General features: G+C 37.0%; 6 protein-coding genes across 8 annotated transcripts; 3 read left to right on the top strand and 3 right to left on the bottom strand.

Annotated features, from left to right (window-relative positions):
- Positions 1-356: 356 nt before the first annotated feature.
- LOC107270227 (peptidyl-prolyl cis-trans isomerase) lies at positions 357-2,658 on the bottom strand. The gene is made up of 3 exons (XM_015745049.1): positions 2,290-2,658; positions 1,459-1,812; positions 357-1,219 (listed from the first exon to the last, which is right to left on the bottom strand). The coding sequence occupies exons 1-3, from the start codon at positions 2,491-2,493 to the stop codon at positions 1,148-1,150; spliced, it is 630 nt and encodes a 209-aa protein (XP_015600535.1). The 5' UTR covers positions 2,494-2,658; the 3' UTR covers positions 357-1,147.
- Positions 2,659-3,596: 938 nt separating this feature from the next.
- LOC107270232 (cell division cycle and apoptosis regulator protein 1) lies at positions 3,597-11,124 on the top strand. Its single transcript, XM_015745064.2, has 15 exons — positions 3,597-3,916; positions 4,546-4,673; positions 4,792-5,063; positions 5,146-5,379; positions 5,456-5,716; positions 5,857-6,082; positions 6,171-6,448; positions 7,179-7,434; positions 8,315-8,380; positions 8,454-8,666; positions 8,761-8,940; positions 9,048-9,398; positions 9,491-9,851; positions 10,156-10,499; positions 10,586-11,124. The coding sequence occupies exons 1-15, from the start codon at positions 3,859-3,861 to the stop codon at positions 10,871-10,873; spliced, it is 3,516 nt and encodes a 1,171-aa protein (XP_015600550.1). The 5' UTR covers positions 3,597-3,858; the 3' UTR covers positions 10,874-11,124.
- Positions 11,125-12,740: 1,616 nt separating this feature from the next.
- Positions 12,741-16,532, top strand: LOC107270212 (basic salivary proline-rich protein 1). 3 transcript variants are annotated; one of them, XM_015745017.2, is made up of 5 exons: positions 12,743-13,418; positions 13,562-13,638; positions 13,705-13,786; positions 13,881-14,091; positions 14,167-16,532. In XM_015745017.2, exons 1-5 carry the CDS (start codon positions 13,359-13,361, stop codon positions 15,699-15,701), a joined length of 1,965 nt encoding a protein of 654 aa, XP_015600503.1. In that variant the 5' UTR covers positions 12,743-13,358; the 3' UTR covers positions 15,702-16,532. The 3 variants fall into 3 exon arrangements, with proteins under 3 accessions (XP_024943399.1, XP_015600503.1, XP_024943400.1); XM_025087632.1 differs by lacking the exon at positions 13,705-13,786 and having other exon boundaries at positions 13,349-13,418; XM_025087631.1 differs by lacking the exons at positions 13,562-13,638; positions 13,705-13,786 and having other exon boundaries at positions 12,741-13,418.
- LOC107270213 (KDEL motif-containing protein 1) lies at positions 16,528-18,951 on the bottom strand. Its single transcript, XM_015745019.2, has 8 exons — positions 18,749-18,951; positions 18,430-18,655; positions 18,113-18,324; positions 17,828-18,039; positions 17,500-17,744; positions 17,187-17,424; positions 16,815-17,114; positions 16,528-16,760 (listed from the first exon to the last, which is right to left on the bottom strand). Exons 2-8 carry the CDS (start codon positions 18,609-18,611, stop codon positions 16,626-16,628), a joined length of 1,524 nt encoding a protein of 507 aa, XP_015600505.1. The 5' UTR covers positions 18,612-18,655; positions 18,749-18,951; the 3' UTR covers positions 16,528-16,625.
- A 61-nt stretch (positions 18,952-19,012) lies between these two features.
- LOC107270214 (jmjC domain-containing protein 4) lies at positions 19,013-20,950 on the top strand. The gene is made up of 4 exons (XM_015745020.2): positions 19,013-19,395; positions 19,524-19,827; positions 19,926-20,205; positions 20,275-20,950. The coding sequence occupies exons 1-4, from the start codon at positions 19,158-19,160 to the stop codon at positions 20,686-20,688; spliced, it is 1,236 nt and encodes a 411-aa protein (XP_015600506.1). The 5' UTR covers positions 19,013-19,157; the 3' UTR covers positions 20,689-20,950.
- Positions 20,951-21,071: 121 nt separating this feature from the next.
- LOC107270211 (phosphorylated CTD-interacting factor 1) lies at positions 21,072-27,077 on the bottom strand. The gene is made up of 6 exons (XM_015745016.2): positions 26,590-27,077; positions 25,908-26,205; positions 25,668-25,823; positions 25,432-25,583; positions 23,639-25,003; positions 21,072-23,568 (listed from the first exon to the last, which is right to left on the bottom strand). The coding sequence occupies exons 2-6, from the start codon at positions 26,163-26,165 to the stop codon at positions 23,244-23,246; spliced, it is 2,256 nt and encodes a 751-aa protein (XP_015600502.1). The 5' UTR covers positions 26,166-26,205; positions 26,590-27,077; the 3' UTR covers positions 21,072-23,243.
- Positions 27,078-27,089: the final 12 nt, after the last annotated feature.

Raw genomic sequence — 27,089 nt, 5'->3', positions numbered from 1 at the left:
CGAAAGACAGTGTGGGTTAGCTGTATATTCTAAAATAGTTAATAACGCGCAAGTATGTATAACAGCATTGTAAAATATAAAAATACTGTACTGTTATATATCTTATTATTTACGATATAATGCATCGGTCTATTTATGAAGTAAAATTATCATTGTTATCTTTAAACTTGAACAATAATCATACGTGCACTATGTGATCCTACCTGAGAAATTACGAATGTTACTCAAAATAAATCATGAATGTTGAAAATGCATCTTTATTTCCAAACGTCGAACATGATATTAGTGTAAAGTGTGAGTGGAGAAAGGAACGGCCATTAATGATGGAAGATATTGTTATAAAATGAAGATAAAGATTTTCTGAAAACAATTTTATTTCGTAGAAATTGGAATTGCTCAAAATGGTACAACTACACTCTTCAACACTCATGTTCTAATATACTAAAGTATAATATTGCCAGGATATTATCTACATTTAATTTGACAAAATAAAGCCATGTCATTGATAACTGTATATCATAGATAAAGTGATGTTATGCAAGTATAAAAATGAACGATATCCCGAAGAGTGTAACTATTAGATCCATTTGATTGGGTGTAAATTTACCGCAATTAAAAGGTTGATGAGATTCTGGAACGGGTATGTGCATTAAGCAATATATTGAAATCGATCTTGTTAACAATAATAAATAAATGGGAGTATTGAAAACGTTATTCAATTTTCTGAAACATTGAATTTCAATTTTTAATGGTTTAACGATGGAAGAATAGCGTAAGCGGAAGTTGGTCCAAACGCTCTTTGTATGTGCGTCTCACAAAAAATTGAATGATATTAGAGAACAAAAGTTTGATCTCTAACTATTCTTTCATTTTCAATTACAGAACTATTTACTCGATCTCATTTCAGATAATATCTCATATTTGACACATTCTTATTGCCAATATCATTTATTGCGTTCCCACCCAAGACAATCATTCATCACTTAGATACTGAAAAACAATGATGGAAATTTGATAATTATTGAGAAGGACGGTGATCCAATCGGCCTAAATCCGACATATATATTCGGTGTTAAATGAAGATAATGATAAATGTATGTAATGGCTAAATAAAAATGCAAATAGTCAATAAAGTATGTCAGTCATTCTACAGCTCTCCAGAGTCAGCTACAGTGATTTTTTTCGAGGTCTTGCCACTTTGACTACCCAATGCTTCCAACTGAAAAAGTATAAACAAAAAAGCCATTAAAATCACATTCCTATATGATCTCCATAGTGTGCTGCACACCACAAAATATGATTGAGAATGTATTTCTGGTTGCATACCAAGTAACACAATCAGTGCCATCCAGGATTACGGTACTGAGATAATCATTATTCTCTCATTGTACTTAAATCTAATAAAACTCTATGTTACATCATGATTCAATTGAACTTTTAAAATCTTCTTCAACATACCTTTCTAACAACATCCATCCCTTCAATTACTTTCCCAAATACAACATGCTTTCCATCCAGCCAGCCGGTCTTAGCGCATGTAATAAAGAACTGGCTACCATTAGTATTAGGGCCAGCATTAGCCATAGAAAGAATTCCAGCTTCGGTGTGCTTCAGCTGGAAGTTTTCATCTTGGAACTTAGTACCATAGACGGATTTACCACCAGTGCCATCATGTTTAGTGAAATCACCACCCTGACACATGAAATTAGGAATCACCCGGTGGAAGCTGCTACCCTTGTAACCAAAACCTTTCTCGCCTGTGCAAAGAGCACGGAAATTCTCAGCCGTCTTTGGGACAACATCGTTTCTTAGCTGAAAATAAACGGCGTTTTTTAAAGTCAAATACCACTTATTCTAATCTTTTCAGTATAAAGATAAAATTTAATGTAATATATTATTAATCAAATTTATTTTTTAATAATATTAATCAATGTTTCAGTATATAAAATACCAATAATACCACATTTAACTTGCAAGTGATACATGAGCTTTCCTTGACCTGGGACAATGGAAAATTTTACCTTAGTCATACCCGTATACGGAAGTGATCATTTCAGAGCAACAATAGAAACGGACAATACAAATAATCCTTATCAAATTAGATTGATCAGTATAAAGATAAGATTTAATGTATTATATTATTGTGTAAAGATCGAGTAGCAGAATGTGAATATAGCCGGTATTGAAGCCCGGCTTGGAAAAGCCAAGATGGCCATACAGGCCGGGTGATACTAATAACCAATAGAATTTTCATCAACGTAGCGAATATATAGAAGAAATTCGTCTTACCTCCATAACGATGCGGCCCGCGGGTTTTGAGTCCACACTCATATCGAAGAAAACGCGTGTCAGGCCCATTTTCTCAACTGTAGTAGCAAAGCTTCTTAGAGACGCTGAGAAAGACGGCTTACTGCGGCGGGCGGTGGCTCCCAAATGGTTCAAACGGCTGAAGGTCGAATCAATTGACAGTCGACAAATCGATGCTAACGCCATTTCCAGAACTTGTTTAGCGAAAAATTTGTAAAAAATGGGACCTATGCGTTATTCGCTTTCCTAAGCATAGACACGTGCTACTTGCCGGTCCACGTTAAGATTTTACAAACTATTATTGCGTAACGAAGCGTCGAATTCGTTCAAACATGACGGATTATCGAGCGCATGGTTCGCTATGATTCGACCATAGAATAAAAAGCTTCATGTAGAATTTTAGAGACTGTATAAATTTTGTACTATTCGTTCTAGTTCAAATCTCAATAACTAGATGGAGTAAAACTCGTAAATCTTGCAAAGCCTTTAAACCTTGCCAGTGGAGATTATGATACATTCAATGAGTTGAAAAAGCTTATTTCAGTGTGCAAGAGAGACGTAGCACGCCTCTGTATGCGCACTATCCGTTGACTCAGCACCTACACTGAGTTTCCGTGTGTTATAAATTATCCCATCCATCTGCGGCTCTATCGGTGTTTTAACCTCTATGAATTTCAACAATTTAAAACCGCGACGTACTTCGTAGGTCAGAATGGAAATTAGAGCCAACCGAGTTCACCTGCGGAAATGACGTATCATAAACTAATGCTCACAATTGGTTGAACGTGTGGAGGCCATCTCTGAAAAGTTTTTTTTGTTCACAGCGGAGACTGGTCAAATGCGAGAATCGAAGCGTTTCGTCTTTGACTCGTTACATTATTTCCTCGTTACAATATTCATCTCTTGTCCAGCCACACTTCCTGATTATCTACAGGCCCCTTTATGTGTTATAACGAAGCTATTCGATGTAGCGCAAATCTCACACTTCGTATAAATATTACAACGTTCAACCGAATTGAAGTTCTTGAATTTCTCATCACACTTTTAACAATGATATGATGATTTCTATGTACCATTTGCCATGATTTTTTAATTGATTAAATAAAGTCAATGGACTATGTATGTTCGTTTTCTGTCAGAAGGCCTTTTCGCTTTAGTACATTTACGTTTACGTTGTATTCTATAATTAGCCGTATAGCTCTTCCCCCGATAAGGTAGTTGTACATGCATACATATTGTTATATTTAAATGTGTATGTTATCATCAGAGTGTGGGACAGGAAGGGGAAGGAAAATCTCATAAGTGTTCAATGTCGAAGGAGTTACTTTAACTCTTGTAAATGCATTGAGAATCACGCGATACGTTATTATCTTTGCACAAACGATATTCACTGGAAGAATAAAATTTTGATAAGTTTAATACATAGATGAAATCTGACTCCAGCTGTAGTGTCCAAAAATATGGCGCCCGTGTGAAGGACGCTGAACGAGACGTTTGTGACATTGTATGGAACTATTTTAATTGATTGGAACGACCAGGTTATCCGAAAAAATGAGTAATTTGTCGCCCTTTGGCGGTGGAAAGAATCCACCGTGGGTACGAAACGCAGGTACTGTTTATTGTAAATATCAATAGTTTATTGTGGTTCCGTGTGCAAGCAAACGATGTTGCCAAATTTATGTTGAAATACTACATGCTTTTGTATAATTTTCCTATAATGATTTTTCATTTATTTATCCGAATTGTGGAAATATATTCCTCTGAGATATTACTATTTATTTAAACTGATAGTTCTACACTTAGTTTCAATGTATCACAGTATTTCATAATACATTGAAAACTATGCCATTGTACAATAATGTTAATAACGAAATATTTAATGAATTGCAGTTTCTTCGATTCGAAATTATCTCATTCTATAACTTCATATTTTATAACTATATCAATCCAACTAGAAACATTCTTATGAGGATTATATTTCTTCAATGCAGTACTTGTTATATATATTATCGTTATTGAAAAATCTTAAATGTTTTTTTTGTACATATAACTTTTATATATTTATCATTTAACTTTAGCTTTTGTATGATGTTTTTATCCTGATACATTATACTTACATATCTCTTAATATATATGGCGTTATCTCATTAACAGGGAACATGAAAAATATATATGGTTATATTAGAAAAAAATTATGTTTCACAATAAACATTGTTATGGTTTAACATTATCTATTAGGGCAAGGCATACAAAATATCCAACAACAAATGTTGGGTCAAGCAATGGGAGGCATTGGTGGTCAACCCATGGTACAATATCAGCAACAGACACAACAGGTTTATCAACAAAGTTTAGGCTTGCAGCAGGTAACAAGATATGTTTCTGATAAGATTAAAATAATTAAGATATCATGTAATTTGATATGTAATGTATTGTAAATAATTATGCTATATTATGTATTAAATATGGCATTTATTTATGTAGCCAAATATCACAATGGCATCCATGGCTACCCTTGGCTCCAATCTACCATCAGGTATAGCAGGACAATTATATCCACAAGTGGCTACTGTGTCTTATCCAACACCAAGAGCTTTAAATACCAATGCTTTTCAACAATCTGTAGCCAATGTAGCTCAACAGGTACAGCAAAATGTACCAGCATCATCCACAAAACAAAGAGTTTTCACAGGAACTGTAACGAAGGTTCATGATAATTTTGGTTTTGTGGATGAAGATGTTTTCTTTCAAACAAGGTCAGTTGAAAAAAGTTAAATTATTTTATGTTTGTATATGTAAAGAAGCATTTAAAGATTTTTATAACAATTACTGCTGCAGTGCTTGTGTGAAAGGATCAAATCCTGTAGTTGGTGATCGTGTTCTTGTCGAAGCATCTTTCAATCCATCAATGCCATTTAAGTGGAATGCCACTAGGATACAAGTACTTCCTATGGGAAATAATACAAATAATACTACTACACAACAAACCAATCAAACAAATCGTCCTCAACCTTCGAGGCCCTCAGGAACTTACAATGCAGTACCTCCCCCAGCAGAAAATACTAATAATAGGTATGAATAATTTTATCTAGCCGTCTTTTCATTCTAATAAAAAATTAATCGTACACGTACATTTAATGAATTTCAGCCGATTTGCAAACACAAATACTGGTAATAATAATAATCGTAATAAACCGGGAAGAGTTCGCGAAAGATCTCCACGAGATCGCAGAAATGAGGACGAAGAAGGTGAAAGAAAACGTCGGCGCGAAGAACGAATAAGAGAACGTGAAAAGAAAGAGGAGCGCAGTCCATCAAGAACTAGAAGGAGTAAATCACCAAGACCACGACGTCGTACAAGAGTGGTTCCTCGTTACATGGTACAAATACCAAAAATTGCACTGGACTTGTAAGTTTGCAATTCTCTGTTTTTTGCTAATCAGAGTAAATAACTGTCAACTGTATATGTCAAAAAAGAGCACAATGCAGTCAGCTGAAATGTACCTAGATATGAAATATGGAATTTTTTTACAAACGAATTTCTTTCAGGCCTGAGGCTGATGTTTTAGAAATCCGAAGACGCTATCAAAACATGTACATTCCTAGTGATTTCTTTTCCACAAACTTCAGATGGGTTGATGCATTCCCACCGCATATGCCATTCACACTGAACAAACCATGTTCCTTCCACGTTATGCATAAAGACGTGGATCCATATGTGGAAAATACATCAGTTCTAGAACCGCCTGATGCAGATTATTTATTTTCCGCAAAGGTATATCTAATATATTTATGGTGAAAGTGTCGATACTCATCCATTAGATGTGAGTTGGAGCCATTAATTATACGCTTTTTATTCATAGGTAATGCTTATATCAATGCCAGCCATGGAGGAAATTTATAAACGTTGTTGTGGTGTTACTGAAGATAGGGATCCTGATCGTGATTATGTTCATCCAACACGATTAGTAAATTTCCTAGTTGGTTTACGGGGGAAAAATGAAACAATGGCAATCGGAGGCCCATGGAGTCCTTCCCTTGACGGACCTAATCCTGAAAAGGATCCTTCTGTTCTTATCAAGACTGCTGTCAGGACCTGCAAGGCTCTTACTGGAATAGATTTATCCAGTTGCACTCAATGGTATGATTTCCTAAATAATTCCACCTGCTCATTATAGTATTCACATAGAATACTCTTTTTAACATTTCCATTTAATGTATTCCTTTATATCCATACACAATGCGAAAATCACAATCGTTCCATATTTTCCAAAATTTCTGACAAATTGTCAATTGATGAAACTAATTTGTATTAAGAGAAGTTTTCCAAAGTCAAGTTCACAACAGAGTTACCTACAATGCTATGACATAATTTTGCACATTCGACCGATAACGTTACAAATATCTTCGGTTTTTTTTTTTTTCAATCAGTGTACATGTCAAACATATTATTTCGACTGATCTTAGACCAGGGAAATCAGGATATATCCAGTGGGTGAATTTTTAGGGACTGGGTTAGCACTAACATACGTTTTGACTTGATGATAGGCTGATTGTAGCTCATGCAGTATGCAGGAGGTATGTATCCACGTGCACGACCGGCCGATTTCTCATCGTTCCACTGGATCTCGACTCGAGCACCTCATCGTCGTTATATGAGCAGACACGGACAGACAAACCCTCGGCTTTTTTTATTATTATTCTAATCAATCCGGTCAAATTTGTCATACGCTCTACGTCGTATACTGTGCGTGGCTTTGTGTGCAGTACGTGGTCTAGCGTGCGAACGAGCTATTAATTAGTATATAAGGCAATGCTAACCGGCATTAACCTGAGTTGACGTTTGGGTATTGTTTTTCCTTGCGGCACAGGTACCGCTTCTTGGAGCTCTACTACAGACGCGCAGAGACGACCCACAAGTCAGGGCGAGTGGTACCTTCCCGCGTTGAAACCGTCATACTATTTCTCCCAGATGTTTGGAGCTGTGTGCCGACCAGGCTGGAATGGGACGGGCTTCATCTCAACTATAAGAAACAACTGGAACGAAAGTTGCTGCGTGCTGCCTCTAACCCCGACGATTCGGATGCTGCCAATGACACTGATGAGGCTGCCGTCGCTGATCAAAAGGCACTGCCCACATCATCCCATATTACTTTTACCTTTTTATTATATTATTATATAATCGTGCAGATGTTTTTCCATTACTAAACTGGTTTTCAGTAGGCAGTACTTGCTCATCGATTCTATGGCTGTGTCATCGTTCTATTTACAAGCTTTATTTTCACATTGGGTTTGATCGTTTGTCACGAAAAAAAATTGCCATTTAGCGATACTCTTTATTTATACGATGTTTAAGTTTCTTCACAAATATTTTATGATTCTAATAATGATTGTTACTGTTGTACTGTAATTAGAGCTGGGCCGGTAATAAGAATTTTATATTTTCTGTTTATAAATTTGGTTGTAAGGGTAGTGAACATTTTTTTTCAAACGAACTTAACCAGTGGTAACGTTTTTTTTTTTTTTTTGCAAAACCTTACGAAATGTTGATATGGTAACAGCTATCGGTAATCGATGAGTTACGTACGGCAGATGCCCCCTTAGCCACTGGCAGTCTCATTACATTAACAAGCGAAGCGAGCAAGCCTAGCTCGGAGAAGAGCGCAGCTGAGCCATTCCCCTTCCTGAAACCTCCACCGTTAATTGACAAATCATTCAAAAATTTCATTTCATCAGTTTTATATACTACTACATTATTGATATTACTTGTCCATAACCAACCAACCACACCGACACCAGAGCCAGGACACTAAGAGATCGTAGCAGTTACTTGAGTCATACGTGAGGGTCACCGTGAATGGAGATATATATGATGTTATAATGTTATGCGAGAGTGGCGAAAGAATGAAGAGGGAGTGGTTTCGATTGGTTATAGGGGCTGCTTCTGTTTTGTAGTTTTTTACAAATCTCATTAGCATTATTTGTTAACATATGTTTCTTTTTACAGGATGAGGCAGTACCAGAGAAAAAGGATCCCACTCACTATTCAGAGCTAGATCCGAAATCGATGAGTGTAAGAGCATGATCTTGTATTGATATAATGCACTGTAAATCTTGCGGATCATAATATTACTTCTTGTGTGCAGGTCAATGATTTACGACAGGAATTGGCGGCACGGAATCTTAGTTCCAAAGGTCTTAAATCGCAATTACTCGCAAGACTGACCAAAGCCACGAAATCTGAACAAGCCAAAGAGGAAGGAAGACAGGATGAAGTGGAAGAGAATGAGAAAGAAATGTCTCCAGCTCCAAAGGAAGAATCATCAAAGGATGATAAAAAGTCAAAAGACAGTAAAGATGTATGTCTACATTGTCCTGTTACCTCACTTACTAAGATGTTCAACAATTTGTCCTTGTGCATATGGGAAACGTTAATGGGAATTCAAATTGCAGCACGATGAGGATAAGAAAAAAGTGCATGAGCGTGAACGGACCCAGCTTGAAAAACGATACAGCCTCCCAGATGCTTCGCATATTATTGTTCATCCTTCGCGAACGGCTAAGAGTGGAAAATTTGATTGCACTGTTATGTCTCTCAGTGTATTGTTGGATTACAGGCCAGAGGATACGAAGGTGTCAAATTATTTTGGTCAATTATGAAGTTTATGAAGCGTAGCATAATTATTATGTAGTGTGCTGCCATAATATGTTAGCTTGATGTTAAAACATTTTCATTACAGGAACATTCTTTTGAAGTGTCCCTATTTGCCGAACTCTTCAATGAAATGTTAATGCGTGACTTTGGTTTTCGTATATATCGCTCGTTGTGTAGCCTTCCTGAGAAGCCCAAAGAAAAAGACGACGACAAGAAAAAAGATAAGAAAGATGACAAAAGGGATGATAAAAAAGATGATAAAAGGAAGGAGGATGATAAAAAGTTGTGTAAGAAGGATGATCGCAGGGATGAGAAAAAACGAGAAGGTAGTAAAGACAAGAAGGACGAGAAGGATCTGAAAACTAAAATCGACGATAAAGATCGTGATAAGGAAAAGATGGACGACGAAGAAGATGATGACGATGATGAGTCTGAGGTTACTGTTACTCCATGTTTATTACAATGCAAATAGTACAAACAAAATGAATGAGTTGTTGTTTACGAATATAATTTTCATTCATCTTTCAGGACGATGATTCTGTAAAGGATGGCAAGAAAGATAAAGATAAGGATAGCAAAAAAAGGAAAGTCAAATTATATACTCAGGACCCATACCTTCTTCTATCATTTGTATATTTCGATCAGACTCACTGCGGCTATATTTTCGATAAAGATATTGAAGAGCTTATCTATACCCTTGGGCTAAATTTATCAAGAGCTCAAGTAAGAAAACTTGTGCAAAAAGTGGTTACCCGTGATTCGCTGCACTATCGTAAATTAACAGACAAGTCCAAAGAGGATGACACGAAAGAGGAGAAGGATGGGGAGAAGTCCGAAATTCCTGGAAAGGCTGATGACGATGAAGATCTTTTGAAATCTCTTGCTCTCGGTAAATACATTTCTCTGCGCCTCAAGATTACTTAATCCGGCGCCGTCTACGTTGGGTCACAGAGTCCCGGAGCATTTTTAAATGTGGATATTTTATTCACGCATACCACTCCTTGAATGTTCTCTAAATACGATAATTGTCAGATAAGCCCTTAATATGTTAGTTACATGGAATAAACCCATAGATCTCTAGTCGGCCCCACAGACCAATATAGACGACGGTGTTTCTTTTTGTAACGTAGACCGCGCCGGGTAATTCCCATAAAGAATAGTTTTCTAAACTTGCATTTATTTGTTTTTCTTAGGAAATAAAAGATTGCTTCCAGTATTCGTGGGAAGTGGTCCAGCTTCAAAAAGAGCACGCAGAGAGGACAGAGCTACGTTACTAGAAGAAGAGGAAGCTATACCGGACGGCTTCGTTATATACAAGGGCTCATTACTAGACGTAGAAAAACTTGTTGTGCAATTAAAAAGATCAGAGAAAGCACGCGTAGATACAGAAGCAAAAATGATGGAATTACAACACGAACTTAGCACTGTAAATGAAAAATCTGGTAAACAAAGTCACACTATTAAAGATCTTGCCGAGGATTTGAAGTTATATAAAGACAAATTGAGGAATACGGATGACAAATTAAAAAAAGTATCGGTACGTATTTATCACTTACCATATGTTGTAGGGATATAAATATCATTCCACGATAAAATCCATCCAAATTTTATATCTAATTACAGACCGAATCGCACACATATCTATCTACGTTAAAGAACGTTTATCACGTGGTGACGAAAGTAGTACAGCCTGATACAAAGAAAGTGGAAATAGTAGAAATACAAGATGAGAGAACAGTAGGAGAAGTAAATGGATCACAGGGTGAACACAAATCCAAAACCGATACACGATGGAGCGACAATAAAGCAGCCGTCAAGAAGGAATCAACAGATTCTGAAAAAGATAAAAAAAACGACAATAAAATTCTCATTAAGAAAGAGTCGGTCGATATTGATAAAGAGAAGAAATGAATGTTTAAATAGTTCATATTTATTATTTGTGTTGCGGAATAACACAACGCGGTAACACTTTAACCATTGCTTAATAATGAATGTGTTACACAGATATCGGTAGGATTGAATGAAAACGAATTTACTCCTAAGCGGTTTCTTTTTCTTTCTTTAAATCGTTTCTAATCATTGGTAAAATACATATAAGCAATTATAGGTACCGCGTGTTCGAATAATAATAATAAAAATAAAATTGATACGTTTAACAGTAACGCCTTTATAACACTTCTTCATGGTAACGTTTGTTACTGTTTTAATAGCTAAATTATTTACATGGCTCAATGGGTGCACTAATATTTCGGTATGTATGAATTATTGAACTAAGTAAATTGTAAATTACATTAGCATCAAATGTGGCGTCTCTGCGCCAAGGATTTTTGAATTTTTTATTTGAGTATAACAATTTTCAATTCATTGATACTAGTGCAAAAACCCTTTCGGTATCTATCACGAATACTCAAAAGGAATAGGAATACTCTTAACCTAAACCCTTATTACACAGTTGAATATTCTCACTGATAACAAAGATATTTCGATGTAACATAATGCAAACATTTTCTATTAGCTTTATTTATTACATTCTTAAAGACGTATATGAGAGCCAATCTTTTTTACTATGTTACATTGTATTTGGGTAGAACATCTATTGTGATATGTCATGTGTGCCCTTATGCCTTTACGGATAAAAGTAATGCGTACATGAACAATAGTTAATAATCGCATAGATTCCACTACCCGCCACATGTATGTTTCATATTGAAGAATAGTCAAATTACACAATGTTTTTTCCAATGATACTTTGAGATCCCATTTTCTTGTTTGCAATGACAATTTATAAACGCGTAATTATATTTATACGTGATTACTTCTACATTAAATTCTTCAATTGACTTTATCTGTCTATATCGTATAACTACAATAATAGATGTAACATCCTATGCAATTTAATTTTAAGAGTTAATTTGTAATATTCTAAACCGAAAATGCTTTGTGCGTCTAAAGTACAAGTTATTTATATATGTTCAATTTCAAGAATAAATAATTCGTAATGTGTTTCATTGAGTTTAATACCGCAAGTGTTTATACACTTTCAACATTTTCACACAGAAAAAATAATTTTAAAAACTGGCATTTTGCTATAAATCCAACATAGAATTTATCGATTCTTTGGATCATCCGTTGAAACATGTTTTCATTCAAATTTCAAACAAAATTAGAATAGCGCGAAACCTTAAAAATACTGTATTGTATTTTATTTAAATTGATGTTTCGTTATCTAATATTTGAACTAATTGATAGACTGCGTTTAGCTAAAAATGACAACAAATATCTTAAATGTTGCGCAATGTATAATTTGACCAATCAAATGTGTTTATTCCCTCCATCGGTTCCTCGCCGCTGAGTGCTCTTCTTTTGCGGCACAAATGGCTTAATTTCCACCGTGTAAAGTTTAAACAAAGTTAACCAATCACGTATAACAGTTAAATGGATTTGACCAATGAGGCTGCTTAACTCTGCACGGTGAAACCTAAGCCAATATAACTACGTTTACACGATTGTCTCAAACAGGTTTATTGAACACTGATCTAAAGGAATAGAGAAATCATAGACGATTCGACTTGTAAGGAATATTTGGGATTGGTCAATTCTTTTAGATCAGTATAACTAATCCTGTTTAAGAACATCGAGTAAACGTAGTCTGTGTTTCCTTTGCATAACATGATACTATTGGTTGGCTTTAGTAAAATAAACTTTAGCTAAAGTAGTATTCGTTACCTTCAGTAGAAAATCTTGCGTAGTTGTGCAATCGAAGTCGGACAGAGAAATTGTACCAAGAGTTTGTAGGTGTATCAGTTTGTACTTCTAAATTGCCTAATATTGTGTTGCATAAAAGTATTTATTTATTAATTAACGCTCATATGCTTCAAATTTTTGTAGAAAAATAACAAGGAGTTTTCCATTTAATCGGCACAGAACGACACAAAACTGAACCATTGGTTGTTATAAAAATATACTGCTAGAACCAACCAATCATCATACTTTATGTATGTCGGTAGAACTATGCCATGAATACTACACTTGCAACATAGTTGACATTTTTCCCGGAATATGCGCTGACATTCATTGCATTTGAGAGCTTTCCGTTTTGCAAATGGGCGGACTTCCTTCGTCGTAGGTTAAACGCGTTATTTTCGGAGTTATTTATTCGGGAGTGAGCAATTCATTTTTTGGAACACTACTATTTGTCCCAAGAAAGGACCTCACCCAGGAAGCCGATAGTTTGTTAGGTACAAGTTCGGCCTCAATACAGAACTCCGAAATATGAACAGCTTTGAAGGATAAGTGACGCCACTAACTTCAGTCCTTCATACTGAGACGATTTCGAGAGTAGAAAGAAACATTAAGATTATTTTAGTCAATTACAAAGTCTTCTGACAATCCAATCATGTCTGTAACATTCGCTCAACGCGGTAGACCTCCACCGAATAATGCCCAAATACAAAAGGTAAAACTATTTTTTTAATCATATGGAGTTCTCTTCTTTGTTACCTTAACAGTAATGTTATACTTTTAATTAACTTTTTCTTATAATTCGACATTTATATCGACTTTTATCACACTATTTTCTATATATATCATTTTCTATAGATGCTGGATGAAAACAGTCATCTCATACAAACAATTCAAGAATATCAAAATAAGGGAAAGCCACAAGAATGCATTCAGTGAGTTATCCCAAAAATATCAATAATGGGCTGATACTTATAATTAACTTTTTGAATTTTTTTTAGATATCAGCAAATATTACATCGAAATTTAGTATATTTAGCATCTATTGCTGATGCTAACCAAAATATTCAGGCTTTGCTTCCTGTAAGAACTCTTGCTTATTCCTTATAAATTTTCTATATTCATTTTTATAAATGGAATATTATTTTAATATTTCTTATTTAATGTATTTCTATAGCCACCACAAAGTATACCTAATGCACCTCAGCATGCTATGATGGGGCCTCAAGGTCCACCAAGTGGACCTGCTGTGTCTGGAGGTCCTGTTGGTGATATGCCTCCCAATGCTCCACAACCAATTCCAATGTCGAGTTTCAATCAAGGACAACCAATTCCGCAAGGAGGCTATAGGGGTCCTGTTATGCCTGGTCAAGGTCCTGCTATGAGCCGTATGTTAATTTGATTAATACGTCACTGTAACTATGTAATTTGATTTATATATTAATACCTGTTTTATTGAAAAGGTCCAACTGCAGGGCCAGTTCCACAACAATATAGAGGAGGTCCACAGGGATATCCACAGCAACCAACCCAACAAGGATATCCTGGGCCATATGCTAATCAAAACCCTGGCAGCAACTATCAAGGACCCCAAGGTTCTGCTTATACCCCAGGGCAGCCAAATCAATATGGACCACCTGCCCCGTCGCAGCAGCAGGGCTATCCCAGTCCAAATCAACCGGGCTATGGACCGCCAACTACAGTTAATAGCTATGGTCCACAACCAGGAGGTTATCCACCACCTGGTTCAACTCAGCCGCCAACTGGTTATGGGCCGCCGCCTCCAAATCAGCAGGGATATCCTCCACCTAACTCGTCGCAGCAGAATTTTCCCACAGGCGGACAGCAACAGCAGCCTGGACAGTATGGAAGTCCCAGTCCGCAACCCAGTTATCAACAACCGCCATCTCAGCCTCCTCCTCAGAATGCGTACAGCGCTAATCAATCAGCAAACTATCCTCCTCCATCTGCTCAAGGTTATCCGAACAATGCTCCCCCTCAAAGTTATCCTCCGCCACCAACTTCAACAGGAGCTCAGCCGCCACAGCCTGGGCCACAACAAAACGCAGGACCGCAACCTAACTACGGGAACCAAGCCAGTCCAGGACCAGGCCCTACTCCATATGGAGGACCTGCGTCCACATCTCCTCCATTTAGTACGTCCTCAGCAAGTGGAGGAAACACTTATGCTCAGAGTGGACAGCCTACAAGCACTCCCTCTGCTTCCACCCAAACTTATCCTCCAGGCAGTGGACCACCGCCAACTTCTCAAGCCGGAGGTTATGCTCCGCCGGGGCCAACGCCTGCAGGCTACCCGGTCCATCAGTCACCTCATCCGCCACCTCATCAGGGACCTCATCAGGCGCCACATCAACCACCACATCAACCACCACATCAACCTCCTCATCAGTCACCTCATCCACCACCACATCAGTCTCCTCATCAACCACCGCATCCCTCTGGTCCTCATCAGCCTCCTCATCAGCCGTCGCATCAAGGCTCACATCAACCGCCGCCTCATCAATCCCCACACCAGGCCCAGCATCAACCACCTCACCAGCCGCCGCCCCAACAATCTCAACAACAGTCACAAAATTCGCAACAGCAATCGCAGCAGCAACAATCACCTAGTCCTGCTCCAAGTGGTTTCCAGCCCCCATCTGGTCCGACTCAAGGCCCACCGCCGCCACCAGGCCCTCCTCAACCTCAATCAGCTTATGGACCACCGCAATCTCATCCTGCTACTACACAAACTTACGTTCCTCCCACACCTGGAGGACAACCCCAAGTTTATTCTCCGCATCCCCCTCAAGCAGGCCAACACTACGGACATACTCAGTATTCTCCTCAGACTTATCCACCACCACCTGCAGGGCAGGGATATCCACAATACCCACCACGTCCACCCGGTGGACATATGCCTCCGCCACCCGGACCTCAAGGACCACCTCCTCCTAATCAGTATGCTGGTTACGGCTACCAACCACCTCCTCAGTAAGCAAGATCTCTGTTTGATTCAATTGGTTAATCAACATATTTTCCTTGATTACGTTATTATACTCTCTGTTCATCTCTTATTTCGACATTTCTGTTGCGATAATGACGCTAATACATACTTATACTCTGGACAAGTTATATTGTCCTTGTTTATTAATCGGGGAAAAGGGGAAAAATCTTACATAAAGACATATGCGTGTTTCGTGAATACACATACACAGGATCATGTTCATCGAAAGTGAATGTACTTTTAAGTAGCATATCGCATCATTCGCAAAAAAAAAAGTATTGGATACAGATAAAAAAAGCTTCGATTAAAAATAATCAGCTTCCATTTATCTGATAATCGTATGGATTTTAACTATCGTGGTGGTTTGAAAGATTTTATTGTCTTACTTCCAGGTATAAGTTTTACCGAATATAATTGAATATAATTATGCGCCATTTCGAGATTATAGCTTCGTCTTTATCTTCTCTCTGTATAAGCTTTAATCATTGTTGCGACTTTTAGCAGTCAGGTAAACTATTTTGTAATTTTATTTGGATTCTTATAAAATTCTTAATTGCTATTATGGTAAGCGTAACGTTAACATTCCTCGGTGATACATATTACAAAATCTGCAATCTATTACAAAAAAAAAAGTAACTACGATTGTCAACAATATTCTTTACGAAGCGAACTACTTGTCTAAGTTACTCAAAAAGTCTGATTGATATTAGAAGAAAAATAGATGGCTTGACAGTGTTTTACTTTACTCAAGATGTAAATATCAAGTAATTACTTTACGAAAAATTGCTGTAAACACGAGGAATAAATGTATGTGTCATGAATCTTAAATCATTTTACTCATTAGTACACAAAAAAAAGACATTAGATGTGAGGAGATACTTACATTATATATAACTATCACAAAGAATTCTTACGCTAAAGCTCATCCTTAGATTTTATGTAATTCTCCTGGTTTACTCCGCTTTCGCATTTGCATGCATGTTCAGGCTGTGGTACCTCTTCCATATTAGGAAGTATATTTACACGGTTCTTCAATCTTTTCCTCCATTCCTGTAATACATCACTAATGTATTGATGTATGTAAAAGATCTATTATTCATTTACCTGTAGCAGAACTACGTGGTAACATATGATATTTTGAGGTAGCAAGTTCTTCCTTGCGTATTGTCGACCGGTCCTAGAAATTTTGTAAGCCTCCTGGTCATGTTTTTTCGCCCAGAGAATTTTCTCCACGAGATCCGATAGGTCTCTCTTAACTGGTACATAATGTTCATATGGTCTCAGATCCTTATAAAAATATTCATAATACTTGGAATCTTGTTTGAACACAAGAGAATCGCCGGCAAGCAAAAATGGGAATCTGTATGCTGCTACAGTACCATCGATGTTAAGTTGATACTTGTACTGAAAAATGATACAAATATTTGTAACTTTTCAGTAGGATTACACGAAGATCATGTAGGATAATATATTTACCTCAAAGAAAGTAAAAAAAGATACGTGATTCTGACGAGGACCATATTTATCTATTTCATCTTTAAAGAAGAAAAAATTGGTGATTGAAGCATTAAAAAGATCTGGATGTTCTCGTGCGATGTCTATTAAATCGAGACGTTCTCTTTGCGAGTCTCGGCCTCTCCAAAATAATTTTTCCTTCTTATTCTGCCATGGTATATTTGTACTACCTTGTACCGACAGCATGTCTAACATTACCCTGTGATTGGACCATTATAACATAACTTCGAAAAATTACATCGTTGGATGATCGGTAAGTAAGAATAATTTTTACCTGCCCATATTTTCTAGAGATGCTACAGTAATATCGTACGTCGGAAGAACAATATCCATTGTATCGTTAGATCCGCACCAGGAAAAAATTGGATGAATTGGAACAGAATTGGAAACTAACGGCCAATCTCCCAAATTGAAAAACAATTCCACATTGGGTAATATTACTTTCCGCGCTAAAGATAAGAAAATTTCATCAACAAATATCTTGAAATCAACGTGCTGCCCATAACACCTTCTGTATACCTGGTACACAAAATGATCAGATTAGTTAAATTAACAAAATATAATTAATTTAAATTAACCAGTATTATATAAATGATATATACTTTGTTATCTTTTATTATGTAATGACAAATGCTGACACTGTTTGGCCTATCAAATCTCTGGATAATTGCATTTCTCATTTCATCGAAATCGACGCTTTCAAATGGTGCAAGATCACGCTGGATTTGTTCATAATTTTCCGGACATTCATAATTATTCAACCAATTAGTTATTGATGGATTTGGACAGTCACATTCCTCTTCATACAACGGTCCTAAAAGTAACTAATTTTTATATTAAAATTAGAAAACCAAAGAGAAAAAAACCTTCAAACAATATATACATGCCTTTGAATGTTAAAGGCGTTCCTGGTACATCTTTGCCCTTGATTCGCAATATAATATTCAAATTGTAACACGTTCTATATATTTTATACCGTATTATAAAGCTACCATCCTTGCAATCAAAAACTTGTTTCCATAGATGGCATGGATTTCCTTCCTCAGTCTCACCCTGTATCTGTGTCATAACAATTCCATCCCCAGGTGATTCAGTTATGCTAAAAAATAGAAAAGAAACAAATTACAATGAAACGATCAAAGCCATTACACTTGTTTATATACAGCCGATTCAATCAAAGTTCTGCACATCCAAGAATACTCACTTTTTTCCGTCCGTATCATAAAGCTGCAGGAAGATGTATCGAGCACGCATAACAACTTCTTCGGATCGTAAACCAGGTCCCCAGATGATCGTTTTTGATGGATCAATATCAGTTTTAATTTTATTACCAGTTGATAATTCACATTGAATTATAACCAGAATAAAAGGCATTAAGAGTAACATTGTTTTCACTAATTTCCAATGGTTCTCACGAGACTATAATTTGCCTGGATATACATATGTATATTAAAGAAATACACCGATGAGAATTTGATATTTTATTTGAGCCAATCATGTGTTATTCTGCTTTAGAATTCTACCTTTCAAGAATTTCTAATTATTGGGCACAATAATCCTGGAGACAGTGCTATGGACGATATACATTCATTGTTTGGATTTATTTTACGCGATCTGCACTGCTCCATAATTCTATACAACTATAGCTGTCAGAATTTTAAACATTTTTATAATGGAGTATATGTGTAAAGCTCAGTTGGAGCACAGATCAGCTGACAGTCAGATCCTAATGTAGACTTTAATAGGTGCACGACGCCAAAAGATAGTACTTCAGAGGTGGACGCCATGTTGAGATTACGTGGAAATATTCCTTGGTCGCTTGCATGAAAATCCGGCATAAGAAATTACGGTACACAGCGACATATTTGTTGGAGTAGAATCGTTTAGAGGTAACCTGACATTACAGAGGAACAGAGATAGATAAACAAGAGAATGGAAGAGGAAACGATAGATATCATAGAAAAGGAGGAATGTGAGAATGAAGCTGGAGAAATAGAACCATTGATCAATCTTGATCCTGGACTGACGTACAATGAATTCTTTTGGAAATGTTTACGCGCTAACAGACCATGTTTATTTCGTTCGGGTCTCATGGAAAACTGGCCATCGAAGAAACGATGGAGGATGCCTGAAAATGCGCCAAATTTTGAATTACTCAGAGAACTATTCGGCAAGTATTACATCAGCACTGTTGAGTTCGAAGGAGTTTTATCGTATAGTTTGATAGAAGCACCGACCTAGATTATATCTCACGGTGAATTAACACAATTGAATACCATTGACTGAATACTACATTAGGTACGTCTTCGGCAATTGTTGTTGACTGCACCAAAACGATACAGTTGATGGATTCTGGGAAAGCAAAGACCATGAATATCAATGACTATTTGGACTATTGGATTGACTATCGAAGAAGTGGCTACTCAAAGGATATGCCACTTTTATATTTAAAGGATTGGCATTGTATGATTGAAAATCCGAACGTGCCTGTTTATGAAATACCGAAATACTTTGCTTCTGACTGGGTCAATGAGTATTATGTTTCCTCTTCGTCCACGTTTGGCGATTATAAATTCGTTTATATGGGACCAAAAGGCTCAGGGTATTTAGGAATTAAAGTTATTACTCAGAAATTATTTTGCACCACGAGTGTATCGTGACGGGGAATCGCTGATATCTTTTTGACATTTTCTTCTTAAGGACAGCCTTTCATATGGACGTTTTTGGATCATATAGTTGGTCGGCGAATATCGTTGGCAAAAAACTTTGGCACATATTTCCACCAGGAGAAGAAACCCGTCTACCCAATGCCGATGGGTACTTCTTGTATGACTCTAGTACAGATGAAGAAGACACTCTCTCTAGGATTCCTACATATCAAAAACATGATTTAAGCTCCATAAAGCGGTACGAGATTATACAGGAAGCTGGGGAGATTGTATTCATACCGTCCGGGTGGTATCATCAAGTTTGGAATTTGGTAACTATGCATATACCTGGTGAAACTGAACTTAGATAATTATATAACAAAATAAAAATGAACAAACAGGAGGATACAATATCACTCAGTCACAACTGGATTAATTCCTGCAACATTTGGATGGTTTGGCTGGGTTTGAAAAAAGAGATGGCAGCGGTAAGGATGACCATCCTTGAGTTTGTCGATGATTGGACGGATATAGAGCGTGCACTTAAATTCTCACACGGAATGAATTATCATGAATTTTGGCGATTCCTTTTGTACATTGCTGAGATCCGATTATCACACCTAAGAATTTCCGTAAGTTTAACATTCTTCCAGAAGTGGAAACTTGGCAGAAACCATTGCCTTTTCGATCTTTGTCAAATAAAAAGGGTGCTCGAAGATCTTTTACATGATGCAATGGACACGTCTATGTACCCTCACGTCTTTGAGCCGGATAAGCCCGAAAATTTATTACATAGAATTAATGAAGTATTGTAATATAAAATGTTGCAGTTGTTAATGGCAATATAAAGAGATTGTTATTTTATAAATAAGACCAATTTATTTGTCTCTAGTTATAACAATTTTCTCATAATTTACATCATATTAAAATCTTCGCTCTCTTATTTATTTTCGCCAAATTATAATTACAAATTTGTATGTAATTGTGTGTTATCCGCTGTCGTTAAACGCCAGATATTGTTATTTCTTTATCAAAGACTTCAAATAAATTGTGCAATCTTGCTAGCGACCGTGCTAAGGTATGCAAAGTATTTACGACAGCCATAGAATACGTTGCAGTAAACAAAACCAGAAATTCGAAAAATCCAAAAGCCTCGAGTCTTCTAAAGAGGAGAGGAGAAAAAGATAAGACACTGGTGTCAACAACAATTTTCTCATGTATACACTTAGCGTTTGTACAGCTGCTGAGAGTGAGAAAAACTTAAAATTTTCATAAAAATGAATATCCAGATCTTGTAGAAGTATAAATCTTTGACAAAGGTTAAAAATGGTGATCGACGAGAAAAATGTCTTACCCGCGAACATCGGCTGAGGCACTTTTTTTTTGATACACCATTCGACGAAAGTGCCATTACATTATTGTTTACGTATTAGGAATTGAAAGACAATAGGACTCTATGAGTCACCGTAATGGCTACGATTTTTACAATTCGTAGCTCACGTCGTTCATTTCTCGAATTAAAATATTAAAAACATTGCACAACGTAATTCTCAACGTAACGTATTTTATATACTCTAGGACATCCGGCATTTGCATAGCCGTCTGGGTAATCATTTTCCTCGTTGTTTACAGTGTAATATGCACTCAAGATTTTCCGCTGAAATTAAACGAAGTTCCATAGCATTTCTCGGATGAGCTTCTATTTTTATTTCGCTCGAGGGTGCCCGAGGATGTATCATTTAATTCCAAGGGATAAATAATCTCGTCTCGATTATAATTAAATCGCACCAATATGATATCTACCAAACAAGAAGTCACGATCGGAGCTCAAGTCAAACTCTTGCTCATGCTAAACTCCACCATCAAATGCGCGTGAAACATTCTCATCATACAAAACAACTAACGCTGTTACACTTACAATTAGAACCTAAAATTACATTTCACGTATTGTCTTACTCGCTACCGATCGTATAAGCATAAATATATTGTTAAACTTGGGATCGCTAGAAAGATATATATCATATATGTATATCTATATACAGAGTACACTACCAATAAAAATGTACAAAATCTATGAGACGTACAAGTTAATCCGAGCTCTATGGAGTTAAACATTCAAAGAAATCGACTTACCAGCAACGCAAAAAGAACAAAGCATTAAGCATGTATTAATTTACTGGGAATACAAAAAAAAACAAAGCATTGTATTTCCAATACAGAAAAAAATATAGGGAAAAGAAACAGTCAATGTAAATCCACTAATTTGCCTCAAGTTCTAATGCGCATGAATCGTTATTATTTCGAATAAAGCGAAAAAACGAATCTTTAAGACTATTTGGATGATTTTGACTCACTATCATATCTTTTGGAAGTAAGGAGGCTAATGTATTCCGCGTTCACTTAATTGATATGCTTTTATTTTTACAGTGCCATTTCTTTTCCTTTATAGTAGAAGATACATTGCAGTACCCCTCGGTAGATATGCTTGACACGAAAAGAAAAAAAACTTTTTCCCGTATGGGATCCTTCTTTATCAATGATAATAATGATTATTCGGGTGCGTGTCATCGTGTAAAACAATATCTCTCTGCTTGAGCAATATTCTATAAAATTTACGTCTCAAATATCTTTTCATGGCGATTGTGCGCTTTGCTCCTCTGTTCTTTCCTTTTCAATGAAATGAGTTAATAGTAACACTACTCTAAACTAATTTTTTGGAAGTTCAATCAAATTTATCTGATCGCGTAGTCAGCTTCATTTCATAGTATGCATACGTGCATGTAATACATAAACAGAAAAAAAATTCAAAAAATGTTACATAAGCAAATTATGTACTGAACAATGATCAATTTCAAATGCGGCCATAAAAAAATTGGAAGAGCAAAACAAAAAGAAGAAATGAATTAGAATAACGAAGCGACCGATTTAAATGAATTCTAGTATCTGTAAGATATTTCTTTTAGTTTCTAAACATATTCTAATCTTTTTTAAACTTATCCTCTTCCGATTTGTCTATGTGCTACTTTTATTTAATTTTTTGTCCCGAAAATTTTCGTGCTAATTTCATATGTTCAGCTTGCATGGCAAGAATATCCACTATGGGGATAGTCCACGTGCTTAGAAAAGGCCGACGTAATGATCGGCAACAATAAACACTCTGTCACACAACATCGGACTCTTCGAAGGATACAGACTAAACACAACGTACTTCTTTTGATACCTATATAATAGATACATATTTGTTTCGCGACTCTCGTTACAATAACAAGTAGTATTAAACCTTCCTCTTGGCAATGTACTAGAGGATTCTCTATGTACCATACGTATTATTCTCGTTCATATAATCTTTTTCCTCCCTTAGTCGTCGTACCTACATCGGATGGGAAGAAAGTGTCGAAAGCGTGGATAAAGTTGAGTTACTCGAAACAGGAGATGTAGAAGGTACGAGGGGTGCACCAGTGGGTGTTGTCGGCGGTGCAGACGGTACCTGAATCGGAGTAGCCGGTATTGGTTGATGTGTTTGCCTCGGCGGAGACAAGAGTTCTTGCCTGTCTCGCTCTCGTTCTCTTCCAGGTCGCCAAGCCTCCAGTAGTGCTTCGACCCGTTCCTCGGTAGGTCCCCACCGAGCTGTACCAGCTGCATTTTGTAACCAGACGACTAAAGTTCCATGAGCAGCACGTATGTTTACTTCACCTCTGTAGAGAAATGTGTTAGGATAATTAAGGTGGATTAAGTTTTTGAGTAAAAAAAATGGTAAAAGCGTACTTTGGTAAGACGTGCTGGAAGCCATGTCTGTACTCGTGCTCCATCGCAGGTACTACTACTTGTTTGCGTTTGAAGTGACTGCCTTCTAGCTTGATTAAGGCATTAGGTGCTGGATCTCTCCATTCCGGGAGAAAGACGACGAAGGAAAGGGGTTCCGCAGAATCAGAAAGAAGTCTCTCAAAATGATTCACCATTGCTTCCATTAATTCCTCACAGTAAGGCGGATTAGCTTGAAAGGATCCACTAACCGGCCTGAAGTCAAGAAAGGGTCCACGTGATCCGAAATAAGAATCCGTATCAGCAAATGCTGAGCAGTACTGCCGGAAGTAGCAATTGAGGGGCGAGGCAAAGCATTCGAAGGTCACGCCGAATGATCGTTGAAGACATTCGAAGACGGTTACAGGTAGTGCCATTTGAGTTGCTTGACCTTCGTTTATACCGAGATAGGTCTGATAACGCTTGAGCATACACCAAACTCGTGGCAGGAACATTTCGAATTTCTTGTCATCAAAACAGTTGTACCTGTAGAGGTGTTCCAGCTTTGTCAGGTGAACATTATTGATGCACATTGCGTCGCCGTGGAAGCGCAGCATAGTCTGCTCCCTTTCAGGGAGATAGTCAATCTGAGGAAGTCGAGGTCCTGGTAAAGAGAACTGCACAGGATAGCACCATACTTTACGTTGAGTACTGGCAGGACCTCCCAATGGTATGACATCCCCCAGTCCATTATCCTTGAGGATCTGATTATTTTTATCTTTCACCTTCTTCGCGTATTCTGTAGAAAGGTGGTAGATCTTAAGGCAGATACCCTCTACGCTAACTTTAACAGTTTCTGTAAGATGAGGCTGACACTGTCGTTTCAGATGAGCCAATCTATCCTGAAAGTCGTCAAATGTTGCACCCACTGTCCGCCTCAGCCACTGAAATGTGTCTTCTGCATTCCACTTGACGACTTTTCTGCTCTCAGAAGAAGCTGCACGAGATTCAATCATCTTTTTAGCTGCCTCGGCGTAGCGCGAGAGCTGCTTCCTGGCATCGCCCGTAAATTTTGGTCTGACCAGCTTTATGGGAATATCGTTCATAATCTCCCGATACATGGACATGGAGATCTCTGGGAAGCATTGGCTTGGAAGGAGCGGATCGGAACCGCAGTCTATTACTTTGCGTTCCATTAGCCAACGATTGAACGAATCCTTTGGAGCATCAATCGACTCTCGAGTATGGCATAGTTCTTGGTAGCATTGTCGTAACTTGGCAAGTAGACCGCATCTTAGAGCCTCTGCTTCAGGGTGGACGTGAGGTAAATTCGACGGCGCTCTTTCGTAGATAATTACATTTGTTGGTATCTCCAAATCCCACGGCCCCCTGTTGGTCCATACAAGAAAAACTTATCAAGTTTTTAAAGATTTTTCTAAGTCTTACAGGTTTCAAGTGGGGCAAAGTAGGACTATACAGCAAATGTGTTGTGAATGTACCATTAAGCAAATGGAGGTCACATATGCGCGTGTGTACCTTTGATACTGATATTGGACTAACTGTTGAATCGTTGTGTGAAAAAAAAAATGAAATTGTGTAATAAAATGTAAAATTTACAAATATAGAATACTTCCGTTTTTAATATAGTAAAGGTGCAATTTAATGAGGAAGCCTGCACGCCTAACGTTTCTTGCGAAATATTTGGAAGCTCTAGTGTTAATTAATGCGATTAATTATGTTTATTTATTTTAATTAGTTAACTTGGATTACTGTGATAAAATATACCATAAAGACGATTACAAATTATATATACGTACGCTAGTACAAATTTTTTAGCTGGTGGAACTGTATTTCCGTCCTCGGATGCGCGACGTTTTAACGTACCTCCAGGCGTACCTGGAGGTATAGGTCCATTCCCCGGGATAGGTACTACGCCGCAAATACCAAGTGGATCCGTAATGGGATCAAACTGAAAAAATAAGAAAAATTTTAACGTTATATACTCATATCACAGATAACAAAAATTGTACTTTATCGTAACTATGGTAAGCACCTGTGGTTTTAGAGAAGGTACAACCCACAAAGATTCTCCAGTCAATTTATTCCAGAAATAAGGCCTATTCTCCCGCTTACTCCAAAATTTTTTCCAACCTTGTTGCTGTAATTCTGGTGAAAGTTCAGGTTCTGCGAAACCTCCAGGGTTTGGGACCTAAATATATACATATAACAATATAATTCTCATTATAACACACCTTCTGTTTAATTTTTCGTAGAAATAAAAATTTCTTTTTACCTGAGGAAGTAAGGATGGCTGTTGAATATGAGCAAGCTGTGTACAATGGTCCACGACATTTTGTGGAGGTGGTAGTACGGGTGCTTGCAGCTTCACTGGTGTAGGAACTATCACTTGCGTAACTGGAGGGTTTGATTCCTGCTGAAGAGACTGATGATGATGGTGCATAGCGGGAAGTGATGGAACAGATTGTCCTGACAATGTTTCCCAAGCTGAGGTACTTGCCATTTCTTGTTTCCCCCCACTCACTTCATTCATTGTTCAGACAAGATTTTTATCGCGATACGTTACTCGTACACTGAAACAATATTAAAAAGTAAATAATAATATATAACACTTCTTCAATTACAAAATTAGTGAAGAAAATGTGTGATAAATCATTAAAAGCAATTTAAGGAAGTACATGCTACTGTTTAGGAACAAGTTACACATGATTATATGAATATCTTAATTATAGTTGCTACAAACAAATATTACATTCAATGTATCCGTATAAAAGAAATTATATTTGCTTTGAGTCTGATGCAAATGTATACGGAAAGTTTGGAAAATTCTATGACAGCACTTTGTTGGTACCGTGTTTGTTTACAAACTAATGACACAACTTAAAAATCGTCATTGTACGTAGAAAATTGTATAGATACAATGTATATAATATGTTCAAAGGATCAAAGAGACTTACCGCGATTGAAGTCCTCTTTACTTTAGTTCAAATTCATCATAAAACTTAGTGTTCATTCATGATTTTGGAAGTTTGACGCAACGATCTCCACCTGTACGACGCCATTTGCTTGCAACTGATTGTGAGGATGGAAAAGCGAAGCGCTACTATTCTCCCACTTATGTTGCTTGTAGGCGCCACTCGAAGAAGCGCATGCGCAGTATGTAGTCACGTACGTGGTCTTTCAGGGAACTCTAGTAGCAGCCAATGCAACTAACAGTGATCGGTCCCTTGTGGTCCAACATTCTAATTTTATTACAATATAATTCGGAATGCATGAAATAACAAACCCTGTGAGACACACATAGCCAAATCAATATTATACTATTTCTATTTGTCAATAATTTTTTTTTAATTAAAATATTCTCGCTATTAAAATATATACTATTCTATATGTGTATATCAGATTATTAGTTTATTCAATCAAAACATTTTTAATGGTACTTTAGTGGGGATGATCG

The sequence above is a fragment of the Cephus cinctus genome, unplaced genomic scaffold, assembly GCF_000341935.2.
Source record: "Cephus cinctus unplaced genomic scaffold, Ccin1 Ccin1_scaffold0709, whole genome shotgun sequence".
Classification (NCBI taxonomy): Eukaryota; Metazoa; Arthropoda; class Insecta; order Hymenoptera; family Cephidae; genus Cephus; species Cephus cinctus.
This window is presented reverse-complemented; position numbering and strand designations above follow the sequence as displayed.

Coding starts and splice junctions, on each gene's coding strand:
- LOC107270214 (XM_015745020.2), top strand. CDS start 19,158: ATGGAAGAGGAAACGATAGATATCATAGAAAAGGAGGAATGTGAGAAT. Junction 19,396..19,523: donor ATTACTCAGAGAACTATTCG/GCAAGTATTACA, acceptor ATACTACATTAG/GTACGTCTTCGGCAATTGTT. Junction 19,828..19,925: donor ATGGGACCAAAAGGCTCAGG/GTATTTAGGAAT, acceptor TTTCTTCTTAAG/GACAGCCTTTCATATGGACG.
- LOC107270211 (XM_015745016.2), bottom strand. CDS start 26,165: ATGAATGAAGTGAGTGGGGGGAAACAAGAAATGGCAAGTACCTCAGCT. Junction 25,004..25,431: donor GCTAAAAAATTTGTACTAGC/GTACGTATATAT, acceptor ATGGACCAACAG/GGGGCCGTGGGATTTGGAGA. Junction 23,569..23,638: donor TTCCAGCACGTCTTACCAAA/GTACGCTTTTAC, acceptor ATTTCTCTACAG/AGGTGAAGTAAACATACGTG.
- LOC107270212 (XM_015745017.2), top strand. CDS start 13,359: ATGTCTGTAACATTCGCTCAACGCGGTAGACCTCCACCGAATAATGCC. Junction 13,787..13,880: donor ATATTCAGGCTTTGCTTCCT/GTAAGAACTCTT, acceptor GTATTTCTATAG/CCACCACAAAGTATACCTAA. Junction 14,092..14,166: donor TCAAGGTCCTGCTATGAGCC/GTATGTTAATTT, acceptor TTTATTGAAAAG/GTCCAACTGCAGGGCCAGTT.
- LOC107270213 (XM_015745019.2), bottom strand. CDS start 18,611: ATGTTACTCTTAATGCCTTTTATTCTGGTTATAATTCAATGTGAATTA. Junction 18,040..18,112: donor AACGCCTTTAACATTCAAAG/GCATGTATATAT, acceptor AGTTACTTTTAG/GACCGTTGTATGAAGAGGAA. Junction 16,761..16,814: donor ACCACGTAGTTCTGCTACAG/GTAAATGAATAA, acceptor GATGTATTACAG/GAATGGAGGAAAAGATTGAA.
- LOC107270232 (XM_015745064.2), top strand. CDS start 3,859: ATGAGTAATTTGTCGCCCTTTGGCGGTGGAAAGAATCCACCGTGGGTA. Junction 6,449..7,178: donor TTATCCAGTTGCACTCAATG/GTATGATTTCCT, acceptor CTTGCGGCACAG/GTACCGCTTCTTGGAGCTCT. Junction 7,435..8,314: donor CTGCCGTCGCTGATCAAAAG/GCACTGCCCACA, acceptor TTCTTTTTACAG/GATGAGGCAGTACCAGAGAA.
- LOC107270227 (XM_015745049.1), bottom strand. CDS start 2,493: ATGGCGTTAGCATCGATTTGTCGACTGTCAATTGATTCGACCTTCAGC. Junction 1,813..2,289: donor CGGGCCGCATCGTTATGGAG/GTAAGACGAATT, acceptor GTTTATTTTCAG/CTAAGAAACGATGTTGTCCC. Junction 1,220..1,458: donor GGATGGATGTTGTTAGAAAG/GTATGTTGAAGA, acceptor ATACTTTTTCAG/TTGGAAGCATTGGGTAGTCA.